Below are 21,168 nucleotides of genomic sequence, written 5' to 3'. Positions count from 1 at the left end.
TGTAATATATAGCAAAAAATATTTGCGAAGACAACGTTTGATATTATTTTCGGTTTATCTCTCCCGATTTTCATAATTTTCTTAACATTTTGTTTTTTTTTTTGGAAGAAAATCCAATTGCAATTTAAATTGAAAATTGAAATGGAAATTTTTTTTAGTTAATTGTACAATAGTTTTCCTTTCCACATCTTTTTTATTCTTCTCCATTTACTTCCTTATTTATGTGTGTGTTTTTGGCTTTGTTTTCATTTTAGTTTTAGTTTAGCTGCAACATTTGCTAGCAGCTTGATTTAAATTCGAGTCCAACATTTAAATTATTTACAAATAATATTAAAAAAAAAAATATTTATATCATATATATTTACTATACAACTACAGTCTGGCTGTAGACTGTTATTTTTTTGTTTCATTCTTGTTTGGGTTCTGGGGTATGAGGATTTGGATTTAAATTTAAATGGTTTCAACTCGGGTGGCTTTCAATTTTGGTTTAATTCACTGGGATTCTTACATTTTACATGGTTGCTTAGTTCGCTTTTATCGCTGGGGTCTAAATTATATTTAAAAAAAACTTCAGAAGATGCTGTTATCGTTTATCGGTTATCAGTTATCAGTTAGATCTAACTTTATCAATCAAGTAAAATGAATCTGTGTAGGGGCATGCAAAACATTAAAAACTTAAAAACTTCTCTTAAGCTAAATAGTATTAATTTTATCCTTTCCGTTTGGTTGTTTTTTTTTTCTTGTTTAAATATTTCACTTTAGTCAATGGTTTAAAAGAGGAGACTTTGTTTTTAGGGGGTTTCCCCCCCCGATTGATGTCCTACTTCAGATGAATTTAACAAAAATCATTTGCCTACACATGCAACAAAAATCGTCTATATAATGGGATTTTTTTTTTTGGGAGCGGGGAGTTTTGGGATCTTCTTAGTATTACTTATAAATGGGGGTTCTCATTACCTTTGCTTTGTCTTGGATTTAGTCTGCGTGTTTTTTGGGTGTGTGTTTAAGTTTAACAATATGTAAGATTTCTCTTAGCTAGCTCTTCTCCTCCTGTTTCTTTCAGTGTATTTTCAACATCAATCTCGGTTTTTCCATTAAGTAAATTTCTAATTTCCTTTTTCTCTAGGCTTTATAAGTTAAACGGTACTTTTGCTATTGCTGTTTGGATTTTTGTATGCTTTTAACATTTGTTTAATATTTCCTTAGTTGGCTTTTGTTTTTTTTTTTTTTATTTTTTTTTTTGCATTTTTCCAAGAGTTTTTCTTTGTTTTTTTTGTAGTTTTTCGTTTTTGTTTTGTGTGTTAATAGTAGTCACTAACGTAATAGGAAAAAGTTGTGAGCCTTTTCCTGTAATTTGCGATAAATTCCGACGACTCTCCGTCACATTCCACCGTGTTGCGGTTGGTTTTGGCAGCCACCCGTCCTGGGAGCCACGCCCCCTCCAGCACCGCCGCCGCCACCGCCACCAGCCCCGCCCAGCGCGGAGGCAGCGGTGGTTCCGGTTGTGCCGGTGGTGGTACTCTCCCCACCACTTTCGTCGCCCTCCTCCAGCTCGGCGAGGTTCTCCTGGTCGGATTCCTCCAGTGTTACCTAGTAATTTTACAAATTATATATTAATAGGTGTATATCATTCATTTGGTGTATCATATATATCCAAACTAACATGGTTTTTTAACGCTTTAACATGAACTGCTATTCTAGATATTTCTAGTATTTTTTTAATTGAATTTCCGCTATTCGATTTAATTTTTACACATGTCAGTAATGGATATCTATCTCATCTGACTATCTTTTCTATCTCACTTGAAAGCGTATCCTGTCCTCCTGTGGATTTTCATCGACTCCCGACGGCGGCGGTGAGGGCGGTATCATGCTCTGGTAGTAGTCTCTGTTCTCTTCAAGCGTGTCGAGTATGTCCTGGGCATCTGGGTGCACCAGGTCCGCCCAGGTCTCCCAAAGTGGGTGGACGATATAGTCGATGAAGCCCACCTGCGACTTCTCGATAGTGGCATTGTGGCGATCGCACATGGGACTGATGTCCATGCCCGATTCACGTTCCTTGTCGCCCTGCAGGAAGAACTCCTCCATGAGCAGGGCCACCCAACGCTTGTAAAGCGGCAGCGGCTTGGTGGGATTGCTCAGATCGGCGCAGTGCACCAAATTCTCGAGCACCTTAAATTATATATATTTAAAGATTAAAGTTATGTTAATAATAAATCAAATTTCAAGGAATATCACTTACCTGTATGCGATCGGTGTAGTTGTCCAGCAGCAGGACGCCGGAGCCGGCCACCTTCTTCGTTTCCACCATTGTCTTCAGGTCGGCCAGAAGACTCATGTGCTTGGACATGTCCGTGGACAGCACAATATCAATAACCATTTTCCTCAATGTTTGGCGTTGTTTCCTGTGACGGAAAAATATATTATTAGCAATTGAAATTGAAAAAAAAAGGACACAAATTTAATGATTCATTCTATTATTATTTCTACAAGCACTTACTTTTGCATATTACAGAATATATCACATCCTTGATTTTGCAATAATTTAAAGGCAACAGCTAAATGATGATTTTCCAAAACAGATTCGTCATTGTACATTAATGCTAGTTCGGAACCTACAAAAAAACAATAACATTTGTTTAGTAATTATATCCTTTTAAGTTTTAGATAAGTGTAAAATTAAAGACGCACTTGAGTTAACCAAGAACTGATTGGTTAAGCCGGGATGATCAACATCGTGGATGCAAGCGGCGAACAGTGCCCCGCCCACCTCGAGCGGTGTGAAAACGCCCTCTAGCGCCGGTGTATTGAGTAGCACATTGGTGCTCTGGGTCACATCGGCGGCATGCAGCGAATTGTGAAACGGATTGTCTTTGACGTAGTGGTCCTCCAGAGTAGTCATAAAGTTAAGAAAAGTTTTCGGTGGTATCATAAGACTGGTCAGTAATTCTCTACTCTGTAAGAAAAAATATAACAGAATATAATATTATAAAGGTATTTTTTTTTAATTTCATTTGATTTCTCATTTGAACTCACCTGAAATATGGTGTATGCCACACAGGTGAGAGGTCGATTGACGCTGAACTCGCCAATGCTGAATATCTGGATGCCCCAGGTGTCCAGTTCGCCGAGCAGGGTGCCCAACTCATTCTCCCTGGGCGTCTCCACACCGAAGGTGGGCAGCCGTTCACCGGTAAAGCTGTTGGTGTGCGATAGTGGCCGCTTCACGCCGCTGATCTGCGACATCGGCGGACCGCGTGGCGAGCGGGAGCGTGCATACTGACCGGCAGATTGCTGACCGGCAGCTGCATTAGCCGCCACCAGCTCCGGATTATCCTCCACGCGCAGCGACGGCAAGTCGAACTCCTGCTGCTTGTCTGTCAGGAAAAATCAAGAGAAAAGTGTTAAATTTACTAATTTGTTTTTTAATTTCTTACTTAAAATCTTAAAACCTTACATAACTTCTTACTTAAAAAATGAATCATGAAACCTATAATAAGCTATTTCCTTTTCAAAAAACCAACTGAAATTATGGCAGCTGTACTGCAAAGAGTGTACATCAGAAAGCCAAGACAAACAGGCATAATGTACATCATCGGCTGCCACAAACACACATGTGCCAGAAAATATCACCCCCGGCAATATTTACATAGATATATGTATATATATCTATAACTGAATGGCAAGGAAATGTGGGCCAAGGGATGTAGAGGATAGATGTCGAGATGTGGAGCAGCGACCCAAGTCCTTCAACTCACATTTCTCAGGGCCTTTGCTTCTTACTCGGTGCTTAAACAGCCATATAAATATTCAAGCGTTCGACGGGCAAACAGGCAAAACTTTTGCAGTTTCCCATTCAAAATTCCATTGCCTACTTTTTCGGGCACCACAACCCCTTAACCCCTTGCAGTCCCCACCACAAGCCCCCACCAAACAATTGTTTTGTTTGTCGTTGTTTTTGGCATGAAATTCAAATTGCCTGTGCATTAATTAATATTCATTTCAAATTCCAAATTGCGTTGAATTTTCGTTCGTCTGCCGGTAAAAACTAAAACACTACACATGATACGTAAATAACGAGGGCTTGTTTTTATGGATGAAAGTTGGGGTTATTTGCTAATATATACATATCAATAGTGACAGGATTTCGTCCTTTTAATGGTGACAATACTTCCATATACAAATACGTTCTCAAACTAGGTTTTGAAACCTCAAAATTAGGAAAATTTTACATGTTTCCTTTTCCCTTGGTGAAACATTTCCCTTAAACAAGTTTTCTTTTTCTACCTCTCCCAGCATATGACAACGCATAAATATTCACCAAAAATTCTTAACGTTGTTTTCTTGTGTCCACTGGCAAATGTTTTCTTTTTGTTTTTCACTCTTTCCCACTTTTTGTTTTTTTTTTTCGCCGGATCTGAAAATCCCTTTTTCAATGGGAAATGTATTCCACCCGATGTGGGGGTATGGCTGCTTCTTGTTTTGCATATGCTTTCTCCACTTTCTCAAACGGATTCCCCTTGCTATGCTCTGTTCCTAGAGCGATATTCAGGTGCTGAAATCTGTTTTTGCCCACCATAATTTTTCGGGGGATTTTTCTCTTTTCTTCCTTTTTTTTTTTTTGACTTTCGAGGTCGAGGCTTCTGTTTCAAATGAAGTGTTACAAATAGACATTAGGCAGTCGTGTGTGCGTGTGTGAGAGTATTTTTTTTTTACTGTGTGTATTCCCCAAATGGCATTTTATGCTTGATAAACTACAGCAACAACAGTGTTAGGCCTGGAAAGTCTAGTGAAAAGGTATCCTCAGATCCCGAGAAGGTCACTTTATCCCTATGGCTCGACCTGTCTCTGTCGCACCCCCAATAGGTATCACTCCCACTGACTGCCCAGTGAAGCAGAAATATGGACAAATGTGCAAATATGCCCGATATCCTTTCGCTTCTTCTGCTGCCGCCTGAATTTTTTTTCTGCTCTTTCAACTCTTTTTTTTTTTTTTGATTTCGACTAGGTGCGTCCCCTTTGTTCGGCTTTGCCCCCACCACGCCTATCGTTTGCACAGAAAAATAAGATAGTAATTGAAAATCTCCTTACGTCTCTGAACTCATATTAAAAGTATGCATATATCCACAGTTAAAGAAACTTCTTGTCAACAAAAAAAATCAGATTGTCATTTTTTAACGCGCAGAATGAAAAATAAAAAAAGGGAAACTAAAACGTTACGAAGTAAACGTAAATTTGTAAGATAAGTAGTTAAAGAATAATTATTCTTATATTTTTTTAACTGTGCAGTCACTTTTTAACCCTAAAAAAAATACCTATTCCGTCACACAAAGTGCCACAAAAGTGGTTTTGACCTGGACAAAAGTATCAAGTGGGAAATGGTTGGGAAAATGCTCCAGGGGAGGTGAAAACTTTTTGGGGGAACGCTTCACTTGGCCCCCAGGTTAAACAATGAAATTTCCACTTCATCTGTTTTTATGCTGCTCTACATAATTTAATTTTGAACTTTCAAATCGAGAGAAATTTGGATAAGAAATGCGGAAGATCGACTAATATTATTCCTCATAATATCAATGGAAATTAATTTCTTAATTTAAAAATTTTTAAAACTCTTAGAAAAGTGTACTAAATTAAGAACAATGCACTGTTTTAAACTTGTTTAAGGTCTATCTAGCTTGATTTATTTTTGCTGATTTAAAAATTAACAAAGTACAAATACTAAACTTTAAAATTATATACATAAATATTTTTCTTTTTCCCCTTCAAAGTATTTTTCCCTCGCCTTTAGTATTTTCAAATCTCTGATTTTTATAACTTTTTTGCATTTTTTTTTTGGCATAATTTGTATGCCCTGGAAATAGCGATGGCTTCAATTGGTGGCTTGGCTTCAGCTACTTGAACTCTATTCTTTCTTTCCTTTTCCCGCCGCTGTGGTTAATGCGATTTTATTGCATACTTTCGCGAGCCAAACAACTAGGTAAACTATAAAAAAAAAACAACGAAAAAAGGAGACGAACAGCATGAAACAAATTTCAGCCAGCAAAAGTTGAAGCCGCAAAACATCTTGAATAACTTTGGAACCTCGAATGCGGAATGCGGCATCAGCGGGTTAAGGCGGACTCCTTCTGCGAGATTAAGTCAGAGGCAGTGATGACGATGAGGCGGAATCACAAATAAGGGATAAATACAATTGAAAATCCAGAGGAAATGATTGGAGTATTGGAATGGTCGTGCAATTGTTTTGTCGAAAGTTTCTCATCCATCTTGGGTGGAAAATGAATTTCAATATTTAGATGGATCGATTGAGGGATTTGAATTGATGCGGAGGAGGGAAACAAATTGAGATGCTGAATGATTGCATGATAATCTAAGAATAAGAACCCTAATTTAATTCTATTAAAAGAAACCTTTTACTATTTGAATTTTCTTATTTTATTCTCATATCTATCCATATATCAATATCAATAATATCTTTTAATCGTAATCAATATCTTTATATTTATATTTTTAAACTTACCCAAAAATGTGGAACAAATGTATTCGGAAATCTGATTTCCCGATCTGCTGGATTCGCTGAAGTGTGAAAGCTCTTTGTTGAGCATGCGTTTGAACTAAAAATATAGAAAAATTAAAAATTACAAATATGAATCGATTTAGGGAAAATAAAACTGTGATCTTAATTCCCACTCACCTTGAGCGAGGCCATGTCGGAGACGCTGCGATGGGTCTGGATGGTCTCCAGCTGGTCGAGGCACCAGTCCAGCTCCTCGATGGTGTCGGTGGCCAGGCGGGTGTAGGCCTCCTCGCCCTGGGACAGCGGTGCTCCCGGTGGATTTCCCGATCGGGAGGCAGACGAGGATTGGTTTGGCCGCCTGGATCTTGATGTATTAATACACAGTTTCCCCACACACACACACACACACGCACAGACACAGAGAGATATAAAGAGGGCGGGAAGGGGTAAGGGTTGGAGGGATTTGGGGATTGGGCGAGATGGTTAGGTAATTGAGGGTGCAAATACAACAAACCAACAAAATCATCAATCAAACATACAAACGAATCAACAAACAATCGAACAAACATTTAAGGGAGCATGGTAAACAATTATGGAAATGATGGCGAATAAACAAAAAAAAAAGGAAAAATATATATATATATTTAAAAACAAAATGGGAGATTAGGATTATGGAATATGGAAAGTGACGTAGCATGTTGTGGGTGTGGGTGGTGAGAAGAGAACACAACATTTAGATTTGTGGTTTTGCAAAAGTATCGGTGACACACATAGACACAAATGCAAAATATGGTTAAATGAGAAAAAGAGTTAGAGAGAGAGAGAGAGCGAGAAAGAGCGGAAGATAGAGAAAAAATATTTATATTTGTGAATTTTATTAATTTTTTTTTAGGGCGGGGAATGAATGTGTATGTTAATCTTTCTATTTACAGCTATCACAGCAAGTCTGGGGGTCAAGCTGTCTTTCTGGGGGCCTGCAGAGGGCTAAAGGTTGGGTGTTATTTACGTGCTTTTACCCATTTTCCCAAGGTTTGCGTTATTAATATTTAATAATTAAAAATTACGTTTTAATAGGTTAATAAAAGTGAAAGTCAAAGAGATTATAAACATTTAAAGAACAATTGAACTTTTTATAATTTTAAAACACTTTTTGTTAACTTCATTTAAAAAGCGATTGAAGAAAAACTTTCGTTATGATAAACAAATTTTTTTGAATTTTTTACCGACTTACAATTAGAACAAAAGAGTATTTTAGCTTAGTACCCTTTGCCATGGGCATCAAAATACTATTAAGATCCAAGGGAATACAGGTTAAAACACCAACGAGTTAGTAGTTAATCACATACAAAAATAATCAACAGCCAGCAGCAATCGAAATGACAACAATTTCCCGGTTGATCAACCAACAATTTCTTGCAATTGGTCTTGGGAAAATACAATTTTTATAGCTTCTCAACAAAAAAGAAATGTTTTTTTTTTTGTTTTTCTAAATTTAAATTGTGCGCCATGGATATATTCGTCGGAAAAGAATATTACAAAATTCTTTTTCTGTCCCAGTTGTTTTGGCGATAAACTTTTTGTATTTTTGGCACATTTCGCGTCATTTCTGCAGAAGTACGTGGGTTAAAAACGGGGTTTTACCTTCAACCTTTCGCAGGATTTTATTTATATATATATATATATAAATTTTTTTTTGTTCCCCTTCATCTGTATCTATAGCTATTTTTATTTTTCTATGTATATATTTTCATAGACCGACCATCAAAAGTTATTGTTAGATGAGAGTGTGATTTTGTTTGTTGTCATTGTGGTCGCTGCTTTTTTTGATTAATTAAAGTGTGAGACGACAGAAAAAAAAACAAACACACCAAGACCAGAGAGAGAGAAAAAGAGACAGAGAGAGAGAGTGTGTGTGAGTGGGTTAAGGCGAGCAGAGAGCAGGCAGCGGCACACATAGGGGTTAAGGGGGCGTTAAAACAGAGTGAGATTTCATATTTTTGTATTTTTCGGGGTCAAGTACATTGCATATAGTATATATATTTATATATACATACATATATAGTACACAACAAATTGAATGTCTCCGTAGGGGGGGGTTAAGAGAGGGTTAAGAGTTGGGTGGTTGTGAAGAGGGGGTGGTGTTTAAGAGGGGGCCTTGTTAAGGTCGTAATACACTTACTTGTTTGATGCTGGAACATTTGTCAGACTTAATAAATTGTTGCGCACTGAACGTAAGCTGGCTAAAATTTGGGCGAAAGGCGTCACAATGAGATCCTCGCCATGGCTGTAACACAAAAAAAAATATATATGAAAAACATAAGTTATTATTAGTTAATATTATATTGATATCCAATAAAAAAATATTCTTCATTATAAGCAAAGAACCAAGGGAAGTCGGAAGCCGTGTAAGTAAACATGCATGTACTAAAAATCTGGTTTATGAAACTAATTTACTACCTTTTTAATTATTAAAAGCTAATTCGTTCTAGTTTTTATTTTTAACTTAAAATCGTGTTTTTACATTAAAAGAAATCATTTTTCATGTGTGCAAAATAAACACCTATTGATTAACTTTTGTTGTTCTGCCATTTATTTCGTAATAATGCCATAATAATCGCAGTGTGTTTGGAAATCTATAAAATGCGGCCAACCAAATCCTCTTACATCGTACAAGTTTCTGAGTCTCTTTGAGGCATTGCCAAAATCAGCGAAAACAAGTCCATAAATAACACCAAGAATTTTAAACGAAAATTTTCGCTAATTTATTTAATTATTTTTTTTTTCGGTTCTTTTTTTTCTTTTCTGATTTTTGTCGAAACTACTTAATTTGTGTGGCATTCATTTTGAGTAGAATTTAAATGGCAAAATGTTGGGGAAATTGGAAACGTTGTTTAAAAAAAGGTCAGCGAATGTCTTCAAATATAAATGAAATGAAAAGAAAAACAAAAAACAAATCAAAAGACGCCATGGAGACGGCCAAGTTTCGGTTTTTATCCGCCGTTTAGTTGTCCTTTTTGAGCATTTCAAAATTCCTCAGAAAACATATAGAAAAAGGCATTGGATAGGGAGAACATTGGGGGTGTGGCACTTGGTCTGGACTTTCCTCCTTAGCCATTTGGCTAGAAATTTTCGTTGTGTGCCAAAGAAAAAAAAAAAATGAAAACCGAAAATTAATGAAGAAAAAACAAAAATCGAAAACGAGGAGAAATGAAAAACGTTGACAAACAAAAAATGGCATAAATTAATAATAATAAAAATAAAACGCTAAATACATATAGACAGATCTATGTATAGTTAGGTATATATAGGTGTATATATATATATCTATATGCTTATAATGATGCGGGGGCGTTCACGTCGGTGACGTCACAAAATTGGGAGACAAATTAAACGCAGAAGTCGTGGAATGGCGCCAAAGAATTAAAATTAATATTAATTGAAGGCAGAAACTAGGGGATTTAGGTATATTTGAATTTAAATGTTGTTTTAAATATTTTGTTAATTCTTTTGTTTACTAGCTATTACCCTATCCAAACAAACAGATAAAGAAACGTTATAATTACTTTAAAATAATTTAAAGGACCAAAAGGAAGTGCTTAGAATGATTTTGGGTTTGGCATTCATTTCAGTTTTTAAATTTCCAAAATTGTCAGACAATAAAAAGGCTACAAAATGGCATTGAGTGGGTTATGGATTTACAATATTCATTTCATATATTTCAATTTTACAATTGACCTCCTTTGCGGCCATTATCACACACCGAAAAAAGAAAAATATTGCAAAAAATGGCTCATTTACAGGCTCGGTGTGCTTTTTGTTTTCCTCCACTTTGAATTCACATTTCTTGCCACTTTCCTCACTTCTCTCAACGCCTGTCTCGCGATATTTGCTTAACACACTTCGGTTTGGTTTGCTGCCTGACTTTTGGCACGTCGCACATATATATCCGCCATATAGCATTGGGGGGAAATCGGCCAGAAAAATCGTGTCAGAAACGTCTCGTTTATCCATCGATAAACGCAAATGAATCTGAACAAAATTGGCGGTAAAATTTCAGTTGTCTACTTGACGAACTTTGGTTAATGGTTAATTTTTTTGTTGACACTGAATTTGTCATTTCGTTTAAAGAAAGTTCATAGGGGTACGTTTACCCCAAAATATTTATTATTGTTTTTGCTGTTGTTGTTGTTGTTGTTGTGCCATCTTCCGTGCTATTTTGGTTTATTAATTTTGCGACGCATATTCAACACGCCCCCAATTGCCAAGACCATAATATCGCCTCTTTAGTTGAAAACACAACGTGACTCATCAAAAGTATAATAGGTAAAAGCAAACCAAATTAAATATAGAGTGTCGCTAGAAGGTAACCAAAGTGGTTTATGGTTTATGATTTCTATAGTTATTATTTGATTCTAAACTATTAATAAATATTATTAGGAAAAATGAAAGCATTTTTAATGACTTTTAAATATTAATTGAAATAGTTTTAAAGAAAATCCAAACGAAATAAACAAATTGAGACCAATTCTTCTAAATTTGACACTTCAACTGAAAGTTTTAATAAAAATTTGTTAAGCTTGACATCTACTAAAAGTCTAATGACAAATGTCTACCAATTTTCTCTTAGGTTCCTATTAGGAATTCTGATATATTTGAGCCTCAAAATATGTGAGACATGCGTCAAAAATATATATCATTTTCTGGGAATTTGTGCGACAAAAGATTTGTGAAAGTAATTGATTTGCTTCAAGTAAGATGAAAAGCTTTTTAACCACAGAATATTGTTTCACAGAATTGACGGGGGAATTCCCTCTACACAGTAGGAAATAAATCTCTTGGATTAAGAAAACTTAATAAAATGGTAATTAAAATTTAAAATAAATACCACAGAGATATATATATTATATATACAAGAAATCTAAAGAAGAGCCAATCTATTGGCATAAGAAATATTCGGTAGAAATAGCAAGCCATAGATCATAATTAATGGAGGCATATATAAAAGACACACGCGGCTTGTTGGATGTCATTAAAATTGGAATATAAATGTGTGTATTTAGTTATTTGCTGAATTTTCGATATATATGTATATAGGCTAGAGATCTATATATCTGCATAGCTGGCAAACTATTTTGAGAGCTGGTCATATATGGCCCTGATCTGTAGGGACACTATATATTCCTGGACATATATACCTTCGCTGTGACTTAATCGAGAACATATTGTCCCGATCATTTAGTATTGTTAAAGCCAGATCGTCCTGCATTATCGATGGTATCATATTAAAGAAACTATGCACTCGCGGCAGCGACTGCGATGCTGCTGAGTTTTTGTTTAGCATTTTGATTAGATTAATTCACACAATATTAAAAACAAAAAAAAAAACAAAACTATATACACACAATGTTTATAAATTAAATCAAAATTAACAATCACTTTTGGCCCACATGGGCCCACTAGTTGGAAATTTGTTATATTTTTTTTTCTTTTCGCTTGATAAAAGACTTTTGAGTCGCCTGTTTACTTAGAGTTTGCCGTGATTGGAAGCAATCGGATTGCTGTTTTCTTTTCGCGATTTCCGCGGTTTGTTTGAGATTTTTTCGAAATTTCCACGAGCAACCGCTAAACGAGAATGAAGCGCGTCCCGCGGCAGAAAAATACAGAAAACAGAAAATACAGCGGGGCCAAACACATGAAAAAGAAAAATTATAGTAGACTCGTCTCGCGAGAGCAGAGAGTACAAAAAAAAAAAAAAAAATATATTCAACTTAAATAAAAATATAAAAAAAAATATTCCTACTCGTCGTCGCTCGTGAGAGCTTGTTGTATTTTGTTATTTTCATTTCGCGCAAGATTTCAGCTTGCTTTTCATCTTCATCAGGCAAACGCCATTTGCTCAATTATTGGAATACAGGGTGTGATGGTAAGGTAAAGGGAATTAAATAGTCTTATTTTTAATCTTTTAAATTATTAAACATTAGATATTATAGTATACTATAAAAGACTAGAAAATAGCTGTTCAACAAATTAGCATTTGTGAGTTCAATTAAAGTAATTTTGTGCAGTGAATTTTCAATATTTCAAAAACAATATTTTGGTGCGCAAAAGAAAACACTATTAAAATAGTTAAAAATATTAAACTAAAACGCAAATAATTATAGTTCTAGAATATTTTCTAGTTAAGGAATATAAACTTGGGTGCTTTTTATATTCTACAAAAATACCAAAATAATATTTTCTAGCACCCTGTTATCATCATCATCATTATCATCGGCGTCGTCGTCATAGGCAACGGAACTACAATCATGATCATCGGCAATGATGAATATTCGGAATGAGAAGTTATGGCTGCCGCTCAAATAATTTAATTTTCATTTGCAGAGTACCCAGTATTTTCGCCTCTCGCCCCACTTTTTCCATCGTACTTACCTACGCTAATGTTTAATAAATTCCCCCATCCATTCCTCTCTCTCTGTGCTTTTTCTTTTCTTTGCTGGTTAATATTAATAGTATTAATATTCTTGTTATTGTTGTTGTTGTTGCTATTGCAGCTGTTGGCATTTGATTAACGCTCATTAGCGTCAGCAACAACAACAAAAACAACAACAACGTGCACATAAATTTTTAAATACAGCAATTATTTTAATATCTTTTGCATGATAGAGGAAAAATGTTTAGAAATAAGAAAACGAGAGCCGTTCAGAGAAATTCTTTGGACCTAAAAAAAAAAATAACCTGAGAGCAGAATATTACAAGAATTCTAATAATAAAATATTTTCTATGTGGATAAGCTATTTTTTTATTTTTTAATTTTCTTTACTCAGCGTTTAAGTTGATAACTGGGTTATATGGGCCACATTGCTCATACGCAGCGTGCGCCAAAGTGGGACTTTAAATGGCTCTGCATTTATTATATTGACTGAGCGAATGATTGCAGTCATTACACGGTTTCTAATCTATGCACTTGACAAAAACTAGGAATATTTTTTTTTAATTTAAAAATAATTGCACTTCAAATTTTATATAAAATTAATCACTTATTAGTTGTTTTAGTTTAATATAAAATATTTCTATTAGAAGTTTATTTCTAATTATATATTGATAAGATTTTTCTTCCAGTACATTCATAAACAAAAGCTCACTCTAGTCGAGTGCCTCTAAGCAATTGGGATAAACACTCTAGAGGGGAAATCTGCGGGCATTAGTCTTAATCTGACTGCAGCCAGAGATTTATGGGATTTATGCAATCAAACAGTTGCTGACCACATTTCACATTTCAAATAAGCTGCCTTGAGAACTAGTCAACTATAACTATAAACGTTTAAAAAGCCCATTAAAATGTATACCATAGTGCAGGAGCTTTTGCCGGTCTTAATGTGTTGAGTATATATATATATATATTTTTTGTTTTTTTAAAACCAAACTATTTATTTAGCTTGGCTTAAAAACTTTAGATAGGTTTAAAAGGTGACTGTCTGTCGATCGCGGAAATATTTTATTTTTAAGCCATTATTCGTTTTGGCCATATCATGGAAGACTGCACTCCGAGCTGCCGATATTAAAGCTCTTAATTTGCATTTCACTTTTGGCACAGCACAGCCATTTTCCATTTCGCATTTTCCATTCTCCGTTTTCCCCCAGCCAACCTGCCAGCCTGCCAGCCTGCCATTTCCATGCCGCACACTCACATTTGGTATAAAGGAATTTCTATTTTTTTTTCGCCGCTGGGTGTGAATGACAAATCTGCAATGTGCAATGCATTTTCCCCATATATAAGTGTACATAAATATATATATATAAATATATATATATATATATATATATATGAATACATATATATGAAAGCTAAAATTATGTGACTGCGATCACGAGCACTCACGAATCATATTCAGGCACTCACAGTTTATTTTGTACTATTTTTGTTGTATTTTTGAGGCAATTGAGGAGATGCTGGCAGAGCAAATTTAATGCACGGGAAAAATGTATTTTATTTAGTTGAAGATGAAGTAGAAGCAGTGGCAGTAGCAGCAGCAGCAGCAGCAGCATTCCTCTTCTGCTGCCTCATCTTGAGCCATATTTTATGTGTTTTTTTTTTGTGTGCCAGCATTTCTTGGGTGTCACGCTGCGTATGAATAATGTGAACGAAACGGGAGAGCGAGCGCGTTACGTATACGCCCGGTGTGCGGCGGCACTGCATGTGGCAACTAGATTGCGACCACAGCGGGGCATTTTCAAGAGAGAGTTCCCCTTGATTGACTTCTGTCAGAAATTATTCCGTTTTATTCATTTTCTCTCTCTATATATATATATATCTTTTTCAGATTTTTTTTTTTGGTGTCTTGGCACTTGGGGACAGGAAATAGGAAATGTTTTTCATATTTAAATTAGCTTGGCCTGCACTCAATAATCAACCAGATGTCAGCGTCATTCGGTGTGCGAAATTCCTTTCCTCTGAAACTCGTGACTGTCAAAGACAAATTAAGATGACTCAACGGATATGACCAACAAACAAAATGTGAGGCTTTCGAGCCGAAAGTTGTATTTCGTAGGACTTAAATGAACCCTCGAAACACAATGTATTTTTGGTTTCTGGATAAATATTATGGAAAATACACTGATCTACAGTATAAAAATTCCCAAAAACCATCAACTTTAAACATTTTTTTTAAAATAGTTGTTATACTTAACCATTGTTTATATTATAATGTTTTCTATAAATAATTGCCAGCATGCAAAAAATAATTAAATAAAAATTGTAAAAAAAAAAAAACTGCCAATTAATAAACCAATATAATGCAGGTGCAAAGAGTGGATTAAAAAGCAGTAAATTACCCTAATAAAATAATGTTCCATAATAATAATTTATATATAATATTTAGTTGGGTGTTTTAATTAGTGAAACAAAAACAATACAAAATGCAGGACGATAATGGCGAAAAGACAACGACAACAAACATACAAACATCAAATATGCAATATTAGGCAGGCAAGACATAACGATAGAGATAGATAGATAGATAGAGAGAGACAGAGAAAGAGAGAGCGATTGTAGGTAGATCAGATCTCTCGGCATACGTACGATCGGTCAACGAGTATAGAGGCTTCCTGTTCTTTAAACCTGGAAAAAGGGTTACAATCTTAATAAACAACGATAATACAGACAACAATCATCAGAATTTCACTAAGTATAGTGGTGGAAATAGAGAGGAAATTTAAGGGAAAATGAAGGGAGCAAATGTAGCTAACAAAAAGTTATAATTAAATAAAAATCATAATTACATATATAAAAACACAACAAGAATTATTTTTCTATTTTTTTTTTAATTTTTGGGATCTAAATTGGATATTTGGAAAACTTTTAGCTGTGTTATAGTAAAAAAATTATCTTTTCGTGAGCAAAACCAAGTATACGCCTTTTAAGAGCAAAAAGTCAGGATTTCTTGCAGTTTCTTAGCTCTAACTTTGTCAAAACAAGACGCACGGCTAAAACAGAGACTGCTTTACGCAGCTAGCAACCAAAACTGTAGACCCCTATACTTGCCTTTATCATTACTGTTCTGACTTTTCGGTGCGAGATCTGATTTATTAGCTGAAAAATCAGGAAACCTATTTTTAACAGAAATGTGCAATACCATGTTCGGTTTTTTAGCTCAACTCGGTCAAAACAAGACGCACAGCCAAAAGAACGACTGTTTTGTGCTGCTAACGACCAACACTAACCACCCCTATCACTGGTTTTTCGATTTTCGGAAAATCAATTTTGGCCCAAATTTCGCATTTTTGATAAGGGGTACCATCATCAAAATTTTCAAAAATGGGCCCAAAATGAAGTTTCCCAGATTTGAATGCAAACCAACTGGGAATCATAACAATCAAATTACGAGCCCTACGAGGTATTACATTCTGTATTTGGACCATTTTTGGCTGTGCTATGGCTAAAAAACTGTTTTTTTTTGCGCTCAAAATCAAGTATACGTCTTTTGATAGAAGAAAACCGGCTTTGTTGCCGTTTCTTAGCTGTAACTTTGTCAAATCAAGTAGCACGGCTAAAACAGTGGCTGTTTTATGCAGCTAACAACCAAAACTTTAAACCCATATACCTCCTTTTAACAGCGTTGCTCTGATTTTGTTGGGGCGAGTGCGGATTAAATGGCTAAAAGGTCAAAAAACCTATTTTTACAGAAGACATTCCGGGTTTGTTGCCGTTTCTTAGCTGTAACTTTGTCAAAACAAGACTTACGGCTAAAACAGTGACTGTTTTATGCAGCTAACAACCAAAACTTTCAACCCTTATACCTACTTTTAACAGTTTTGTTCTGATTTCGTTGGGGCGAGTGCTGATTTAATGACTAAAAAGTCAAAAAACCTTTTTTTTACAGCATAGATTCCTGGTTTGTTGCCGTTTCTGAGCTCTAACTTTGTCAACACAAGCCGCATGGCTAAAACAATGACTCTTTTATAAATCTTACTACCGACTCTTAACACCCCTATACATGCTTTTATTTTTATTGTTCTGATTTTTGTATGCGAGCTCCGTTTTAAGGTCGGAAAACTGATGAAACCGATTTTTAACAGAAATGTGCAATACCATGTTCGGGTTTTTAGCTCTAGCTCGGCCAAAACAAGCCGTACAACCATAAGAACGACTCTTTTGTGCTGCTAACGACCAATACTAACAACCCCTATCACTCGTTTTTCGATTTTGGGAAAATCAATTTTGGCCGAAATTTCGCATTTTTTATAAGTTCATCAAAATTTTCAAAAATGGGCCCAAAATGAAGTTTCCCAGATTTAAATGCAAACCAATTGGGCATCATAGCAATCAAATTACGAGCCGTACGAGGTATTACATTCCTCATTAGGACCATTTTTGGATGTGCTATGGCAAAAAAAAACAGATTTTTTTTCGCAGGAAAATCAAGTATACGTCATGCATGTTGTTGACAAAACACGTTGGGGATACAAACTTACAACTGACGAAAGTACGAAATACACTGGCAAGCATTTTAAACTTAAGTTGTATTTTTTTAAGATTTATTTCAAATGGGAAACAATGTTATTATATTTATTGAATTTCTGGTTTTAATGGAAAGTCCTTATATTTTTTCTAATTATAATTCGTTTCTCGGTGTGTATATTTTTCCAAAGACCAATTGATGCGTCACGTGCTGCCAAATGTTAAGTGGGTGTGTGGCTAAACATTGGTTGGAGCAGGGGGCTATGAGTGATGAGTGTGGGTGAAAAAGGGGGGCGCCAACCAGCGGCAACTTTCAATGACGCAGACAATGACCCCTTCAGCATAGATCCGAGCAAATCCAGCATCATGACGTCATTCTACCACGTCACAATAAACAGACAGAAAAACAAAAATTGCAAAACAAAAAAAAGAGCTGGGCTGCACAAAAGTCGAAGTTGAAGTGTTGACATTTAAGCACATGGCCAAAAGGACCCCTGACTGCCGACCTCCGATGCCCTCCTTTTGGCAGCCGACTTTGCCGCCCATTTGTCTCCTGCATTCAGAACTCTGTGTGCAAATGTCATTGGGCGGGCGCAAATAAAGGGGGCGGGTCAAATGCAAAAGACCCTTTACATAATGTGAGGTCAAACTAATCGGACCTTTTCGGTGACATTATGTTATCTAACTTTTGTTTTGTTTTTCGCAGTCTTAATCATGTAATCAATTTGAAGTTTCTAGCCAAGTTAACAGTTGAAATTTAAGTTCCTTCCCTGAAACACTCCATTTCAATCCATTTCAGTTGCTAATTTAATTCAAACCAACTCCAGTTAGCACGTCATGGCCAAAATTCGACTGTCGCCCATTTTATTTGGTTATCCGAGACCTCCGTTAATCCGAAACTAACCCACAATAGCCTCGCCTCAGAAACCGAAAAACAACCAACTTACCCTGGCAACTCAATTAAAATAATTCCACTTTCTTTTCCCTGCAATTCCACTTAATTTAAATTCAACTCGGTTTCTATTTTGTTTTCCTTTATCAGTTGTTTTTTTAATTAATGGGAAAGCAAGTTGCAGCAGCCAAAAAAAAAAAAAAGAATATATTAAACTTTCGCAGGATGAATTTCATTGAAAAAAAAAAAAACTTTATCAAGACTGCGGACACCTGACACAGTTTGTGGATAAATTAATGCTCAGGATTGAAAGTTGCAGACAGGCAGAAAGAGGACTTCTATGGGCCTGGGAATTAGAATTAGTTTCAATTCCAGGTAAAGCAAATGCCTGCACTTGTCGAAAATATGTGTACTTTTCAAAACCTCAACAGCTCTGTATAATAATGGAAATAATTTAACTATTTATTTGACTAAAAATGATCCTATATCTAAAAAAAAAACTGACTGATTTAGTTTCAGCCATTAAATTTCACTGCATTTACATTTTTTCATTAGTCTTATAAGTCTATTTAGTCAATTTATTTCGTTAGTGTATAAATCTAGGAAATCCTACCCCACTAAAAGTATTGTGTTCTTATATTTTCCATTTGAAATAACAAAACAAAAAAAGAATTCCACTTAACTGCATCTATTATTGTTGCCATGATGATTATTTTCTCGTTTTTCGGGGTGGCTGTCGGAAAATGTGAGAAGGAACATCCCGAGATGCCCGACAACAAAATATTATGACTAATTGTGAGTTGTTTTGCTCATATGAGAACCTTGACATTTACACGGAAAATGGGGAATATCAGTGAAAATGCTTGAGTGGGTGGGAATTTATGCAAGACAGAATCACGGACAGTCGGCCAATTATTTGTTATTAGTGTTGAAATCTTTATGAATCTTGGTCGTCAGTCAATGGTTTTCATTTTAGTTTTCTTTTTTTTTTTAGGCTCTTCTATTTTGGTTTTTAGTTTAGGTTCTGGTTGAACTCAAGATCTCCATCCATAAATACGTGTGTGTGTGTGTGTGTGTAATTGACAGCTCATCAGGAACATTGTTTGAAAGTGGCAGCCCCTAGAAATATTCCAACTTGATTGAAAGCAAACGCAGCGTGCGCTGAAAGGTGGAGATTTTCGTTCTTAGCCCCTTTCTTTCCCTCAGATTTTCCCCCGGGCTTTCCCACGATTTCCCTCAACAATCCCTCAGAAGAGAGAGAGAGAGAGAGAGGGACAGTTTGGCAGGCCGAAAAACTTTGAAGGCAGACAAAAGTTTTCGGCTTCCATGCCGCACCGAAAACAAATTCAAATTGCGTTGCTGTCGCCTGCCAAAAACATTTGACCGTAAAGGGAAAACTACAACAAAAATACCTACGGTAAATCAACCACAACAACACTAAAAGCAATGATGGCCAAGATGGCCAAACAAAATACTCATTCGAACTAAAATTCAGTTGGTTTTACTTGCAAGAATTATACAACAAATACCGAAACTATAGGAATTTTAATAGTACTTTTATGAATCTGATTAAAATACAATTTAAATTGGATTACTGATTAATTTAATATTTCGTTATTAGAAATTTAAACTTCATCCGTTCACAGATATACCTTTATTTATTAATCTTCTCCTAAAAGTATCCCTAAAATGATTTTAATGGGAAACAATACACTATATTAAAGACCCATCAAAATCCTAAAGCTAAAAATCTAAAAAACGCACGTAAATCATAACCTTTGATTGAATTTTCCTCGCCTCGTTTCGAGTCTTTATAATGTAATGAACATTTTGTTATTTCCGCAGTCGTAAATTTTCTATTTACTTTTGGGTCTTCAAGTGTTTTTGCTGCAGGCTCTTGAGTGTTTTCCACTATTTTTTTTTTTTATTTCGAACCAAATATTTTGGTTTTTGTAATTTGTGCAATAATAATTTTTGCAAGTGGCACAAGTAGGCAAGCGAAAGCTCACTTTTGGCGCTGTAAAAATAGCTGTAAAAATGTAAATATTTTGCCAGCCTTTACCCTCATGCTTTTCCACCGTTCTATCCTCCCATTTTCTCATCTATATTTCCATCTTTTGATGGTGATCATCAACAGCCTCCAACTTTTCTCGTTGTTATTGTTGTTGCAGCTGCATGTGTAATTAGGTGTTATTGTTTTTGTGCATAATACACATACATACATATATATATATATATATATACTCCTATATATGTGAGTGTGTGTGAGGGTTTTCTTCTATATTTATGTATGTGTGTGTGTGGCCCCATTGCCAATGCCAAAACGTATAAAAAAAAATTGTGGGAGTGCAGAGGGATGCACTCAAAAACACAGCTTGCCAAAAAAAAAAAAAAAAAACAGACACACACACACAATGAAATATAAACAACAACAAAGAGAGAAGCCGAAAAATTGCATTTCGGGCCTCAGTGTTGCATAACGCGTTTTTGGCCATGCATGTGTAATGAGGGTTTTTTTTTGGGGCGGAGCTACTGTGACTAACTAATTGAAGTTGAGGCCTTAGGCACTGTGAAAAGTATGGACAAAAAAAGGCCCAACATCAGGCAGCAAACACTGCGCGAAAAATGTGTAAAATTTATGAGATTTAAAAGATTTTAGTGTAATGATAAAAGTACACTTATTCTTTGTTGAGAAACTTAAAAGAAAACTTTAGAGTTAAGCCTCAAAATAAAAACAAAAAAAAAATACGCACATTATTTAGTCTTAAATCTATTTATAAGATTCAATTTGAAAAAAGTGTTTGA

At 35.4% G+C, this 21,168-nt stretch overlaps 1 protein-coding gene across 9 annotated transcripts in view; it reads right to left on the bottom strand.

Moving 5' to 3' along the window:
- Positions 1-470: 470 nt before the first annotated feature.
- Positions 471-21,168, bottom strand: part of LOC108118129 (cAMP-specific 3',5'-cyclic phosphodiesterase) — a 109,643-nt gene continuing 88,945 nt past the window's right edge. For 4 of the 9 annotated variants that reach the window (XM_017230690.2, XM_041818413.1, XM_017230682.2 and 1 more), the window contains 10 exons: positions 15,594-15,632; positions 8,694-8,798; positions 6,692-6,878; positions 6,518-6,611; positions 3,037-3,377; positions 2,692-2,956; positions 2,501-2,615; positions 2,243-2,405; positions 1,804-2,172; positions 471-1,590 (listed from right to left, as the gene is read on the bottom strand). In XM_017230690.2, the coding sequence (XP_017086179.1) occupies positions 1,381-1,590; positions 1,804-2,172; positions 2,243-2,405; positions 2,501-2,615; positions 2,692-2,956; positions 3,037-3,377; positions 6,518-6,611; positions 6,692-6,878; positions 8,694-8,798; positions 15,594-15,632 (1,888 nt within the window). In that variant the 3' untranslated portion in view covers positions 471-1,380. Of the gene's footprint in view, positions 1,591-1,803; positions 2,173-2,242; positions 2,406-2,500; positions 2,616-2,691; positions 2,957-3,036; positions 3,378-6,517; positions 6,612-6,691; positions 6,879-8,693; positions 8,799-11,709; positions 12,160-15,593; positions 15,633-21,168 lie in introns of those variants that run through there. The other 5 variants (XM_041818415.1, XM_041818416.1, XM_041818414.1 and 2 more) reach the window with 4 other exon arrangements.

Source organism: Drosophila eugracilis, unplaced genomic scaffold (genome assembly GCF_018153835.1).
Source record: "Drosophila eugracilis isolate 14026-0451.02 unplaced genomic scaffold, ASM1815383v1 contig_2161, whole genome shotgun sequence".
Classification (NCBI taxonomy): domain Eukaryota; kingdom Metazoa; phylum Arthropoda; class Insecta; order Diptera; family Drosophilidae; genus Drosophila; species Drosophila eugracilis.
This window is presented reverse-complemented; position numbering and strand designations above follow the sequence as displayed.